The sequence below is a fragment of the Solanum dulcamara genome, chromosome 10, assembly GCF_947179165.1.
Source record: "Solanum dulcamara chromosome 10, daSolDulc1.2, whole genome shotgun sequence".
Lineage (NCBI taxonomy): Eukaryota > Viridiplantae > Streptophyta > Magnoliopsida > Solanales > Solanaceae > Solanum > Solanum dulcamara.
Genome location: NC_077246.1, coordinates 14,588,532 through 14,593,156, shown reverse-complemented (window position 1 = coordinate 14,593,156; position 4,625 = coordinate 14,588,532). Strand labels below are relative to the sequence as shown.

At 32.1% G+C, this 4,625-nt stretch overlaps 1 protein-coding gene and 1 pseudogene across 1 annotated transcript; both read right to left on the bottom strand.

Annotated features, from left to right (window-relative positions):
- Window positions 1–256: 256 nt before the first annotated feature.
- LOC129905064 (agamous-like MADS-box protein AGL92) lies at window positions 257–832 on the bottom strand (annotated as a pseudogene).
- A 2,919-nt stretch (window positions 833–3,751) lies between these two features.
- LOC129905063 (uncharacterized) lies at window positions 3,752–4,141 on the bottom strand. Its single transcript, XM_055980440.1, has one exon. The coding sequence runs from the start codon at window positions 4,139–4,141 to the stop codon at window positions 3,752–3,754; it is 390 nt and encodes a 129-aa protein (XP_055836415.1).
- Window positions 4,142–4,625: the final 484 nt, after the last annotated feature.

Below are 4,625 nucleotides of genomic sequence, written 5' to 3'. Positions count from 1 at the left end.
TTCATAAATAATTGAAATAAAAGTACAAAAGCAAAAAAAGGATTGAAAAATGAAATAAATTAACATAAGAACCATAAGAAAAGCCAACATAAGAAAATAATGATAAAACAACATAAGAATTACACTATCAGTCCAGGTCCTTCGAATGTCCATTATCTCCGGCACTGATGGCATTGCCTTCAGCTAGTGCAGGCGAGGTATTGTTTCCATCCTCTGAGCCAAAATAATCTCGGTTAGTAGCCATAGTCTCAACAAACTACATGTCATTGATCAAGTCATCTATTGCATTTGGTAATGGGGCAACATTTTCATTCATGATCTTGAAGTTTGAGGGAGAAATTTGAGGTTGAGAAGGCTGATGTTGGTTATTGATTTTTTCCTTTCTCTGATAAAGTTTAGCTACTGTTGCAGACGACATCTTTAATAAACCTTGAATTTCTCTAGCTAAAAGTTCAACGATACTCTTTCCCTCCACAACTTGATTGAAGAGGATTTCCATTTCCTTCTTCTCATTCATTTTTTCTATTTTCCTAATATTTTCTTCTTTCTCATTCACTTTCTTTGAAAGATACGTTTCATGCTTCATTAAATTTTTAAGCCTTCCAGACTCGGGAAAGTTTGAATACCTTGTTAATACATCCTTAGCTAGATTTGTAGTCCAAACAATGGGTTGGTTTTCTCCTGGGCTAAAAATAATAATTGCAACATCAGCGTCACACAAAATAGAAAACTCTTCTGCTTTCTTGAATAAACTAGTTGCCTTTTTTTCTAAAAGGGACTTTCTTACATTTTCCACTCAGTTCCTAGTATGCCTAAGCCTTTTTCTATCCATATTTGATACTCAAATATAAAAGTAACTCTCTTTAGGAGTAGAATACATAAATCATGAAAAGGGGTGTGCGTTTTATAGATGCCTGACATGAATTTTTACTACAGTCCATCAAGGTTTTTAAAATTTATTGAAACAGTTTTGTTAAAATATTAAATTAACTGATTTGAGTAATCTGATTCCAAGAAAATTGTTATACTTTTTTTTAAAAAAAATGAAAAATTATTACACTTCATATTCCATAATTATTTTTGGAGTTTAAAAGTGCAATTAATTAACTTGTGGCACGATAACATTCGGTAGAAAAGAATATGTTAGTATATTCTTAGAAAATAGTTTTGGATCATATTTCAATATTTGAATAGAATTTTTATATATATGCTTTTATCGTGCAGTACATGGGAAAAAGTATAAAAATTATAGATTTATGATAAACTTTTAAATTAAAGGTCAACAATTTTGTACTGATTGAAGTATTGAAATATGAGCGGAGAGTTCACAAAAGAAAAATAGTTCCTTTTTCATAATATGACATGCCATTATAAGTTTTTGTTATTTTTTGGAAAAGAATAGTTGTCAACTTAAGTTAATCAAATACCAAAAAAATATATTTGTTAGGAAAAATATTGCCCAATTTGCCAAATATATACCTCTAGTATATTATAAGTTACTCATAACAGTGCACTAAAATTTTTGGTATTTTCATGGAATATATCATTTTTTATGATAGTGTAAAGTAAAGAGTATTTCTGGTCTCTTGATGATCAAATATGACTCGAAAAAACTATCGTAAGGGGTAAAATGATCAATTTGTGAAAAATCCCAAAAATGACCTTCAGGATCATTATAGAAACATCAAGTAATGAAGGTATGTTGTTAAATAGGGGCTTTTGGGGAGGTTTCCGAGTCTCTGATTCTGTGCAAGCTACTATAGCAGGTGTTATACCTTTATAGCCATACGTGTTATAAAAGCACTATAGCAGGTTATCAAGCGTATAACAGGGTAGACCGTTATGACAGAGCCGCTATAGCAGAGTGGGGCCACTAAAGCGGGGTAAGTTAGTATTTTAGTGCAAAAAATTACAAATTCTTTTACTATTTGGTTATTTTATTTTGGGGAACTGCAAGGGCAACTAAGGGCGAAATCCACCAATTTTCCATTGTGTTCATCGGTAAAGGTAAGTAAATTACTCCCTAATCTTGCAAATTGATTTTTAAGCCTTAGAATCTAGAATATTACTCTTGGGGAAGGGTCTTGACTTCATTTAATGGTGGAAAAGCCTTGATTTGGATAGAATGGTCATGAATTTGCCTAGGGTTAGGATTGTGTATAATCCAGGTTTAATTAGGCTATTTTCATTGATTGCTTGTACTCATTTATTGTTTTTGACCAAGAACAAGACAAGGCCTTTCAAAAAGGAAAAGCTTAGGTTCTTTGGAGTTTCCAAGTCTTGATTCAAAGTAGGTGATGGTTTGTGTGTTTTCAAGTTATGTATGTATGTATGTATGTCTACTGCTTTGTAGTATTACTTGTGCAATGCACATGAAGGAAACTAAATGGCTATTGTCAAATGAATCATGTTGATAATATCATGCAATGAACCCATTTATTTACTTGTGCTTTCAAGTTTGATTATACATTGTGATTATGATTATGATTGTGCATGTTATTTGTGATTGACGATAGGGTACCACGCCGGTACATGATACTAATGGTTGTATCGAGTACCACACATGGTATAAAATAATAGTTTGCATGAGTACCGTGCCGGTACACTCATAATTTGTGTGGGGGTTCCATGAAAGGACCAGGTATGTGCATTTTGTGATCATGTGGGACATATTTCTTGCATTTGTTTTTTTGAAATATTGTTATTGAAAATCTGTATTATATTGTGACTTTTGTGATATGTCTTGGCCTGTTTTACTATTATGTGGTTACTTGTTTGCATTCATGTCTTTGGAACTGGCTGTATGATCGTACTAGTATATTATGTTTGTGTACTCATACTACATTTGCTCTTTTCTTGTTGAGTACAAAGCATATTTAGGAGGTTGATATGAGACCTCAGTTAATGACTCTTGACCTTCGAATCCAAGGGTGAGCTACTCTTCAGGGCTGCCATGGTTTCATCTTCATCTCTTTGTCCATATTTTTGGACATAGATATTTCATAGACTTGGGTTTATTATTTTGTTAGCTGGGGTTGCATCCTCTTGTTTAAGGTATTTATAGTCTTGGTACATGACCTTCATGTTCTAGGGGGTTATTTTTCGTAAATAATTTTATGATGATTTAAATGAGTTTAGGGGAACTCAAGCTTTTGCTTGTTTAAACTGTTTTACTCCTATGAATTACATGATTTTGATTCTTAAAGTGGGTTGATGGATTATGTTGGATTAGTAATTGATTTTCCTACTGCGGAGTTAGTGTGGGTGTTACTCATTGCAGGTCGGGGTCATGAAAGGATATTAAGGGAATGACAAAACAGAATAGCGAAAGTTCCGAGAAGAAGAGAAAAATGAGGAAGAGTAGAGGATGGCAAAGAATAAGAAGAAGATATAGGAGTGAAAAAGATAAAAAGTACTATTTCAAAACTCTGATCTTTTAAATCACAATAATTATTTTGATAGTTTATAAATACTGTGGGTTTTTAGAATAGGTTGTTTAAATCAGATAATTATATGTAGGGTAAAAATTTCAAGATTTTAGCATAAACATGAAATACGTTTTGTATCAAATATAAATAGATTGCTAAATAGATAAATTCAATTCTCCAACAAAAATAAAATATCCTTCATAAATAACAGAAATAAAAGTACAAAAGCACAAAATGGATTGAAAAATGAAATAAATTAACACAAAAACTATAAAAAAACCAACATTAGAAAATAATGATAGAACAACGTAAACATTACACTATCAGTCCAGGACCTTGGAATAATCATTATCTCCGACACTGATATCATCGCCTTCAGCTGGTGCAGACGCGGTATTGTTTCCATCCCCTGAGCTAAAATAATTGCGGTTAGTAGCCATAGTTTCAACAAACCAAATGTCATTGATCAAGTCATCCATTGCATTTGGTAATGGGGAAATATTTTCACCAACGATCTTGAAGTTTGAGGGAGAAATTTGAGGTTGAAAAGGCTGATGTTGGTTATTGACTTTTTCCTTTCTCTGATAAAGTTTAGCTACAGTAGCAGCAAACAACTTTAATAATCCATGAATTTGTCTGGCAGAAAGTTTAGCTATACTCTTTCCCTCCACAACTTGATTGAAGAGGATGTCAATTTCCTTCTCCTCAGTCATTTTTTCTATTTTCCTAATATTTTCTTCTTTCTCATTCACTTTCTTTGAAAGATACGTTTCATGTTTCCTTAACTTTTTAAGCCTTTCAGACTTGCGAAAGTTTGAATACTTCATTAATACCTCCTTAGACATATTTGTAGATCTCCAAACAATAGTTTGGTTTTCTCCTGGGCAAAAAATAATAATTGCAACATAAACATTACATAAAATAGAAAACTCTTCTTCTTTCTTGAATAAACTAGTTGCCCTTTTGTCTATACAGTTCCTAGTATACCTAAGCCTTTTTCTATCCATATTTGATACACAAATATAAAAGTCACTCTCTTTAGGAGTAGAATACATAAATCGTGAAAAGGGGTGTGCCTTTTATAGACATCTAACATGAAATTTTACTACAGTCCATCAAGATTTTTTAAGTTTATTGAGGCAGTTTTGTTAAAATATTAAATTAACTGATTTGCATAATCTAATTCCAAGAAAATTA

Bases quoted from the DNA above. Each gene is read 5' to 3' on its own strand.
- LOC129905063 (XM_055980440.1), bottom strand. From the start codon at position 4,141: ATGACTGAGGAGAAGGAAATTGACATCCTCTTCAATCAAGTTGTGGAG.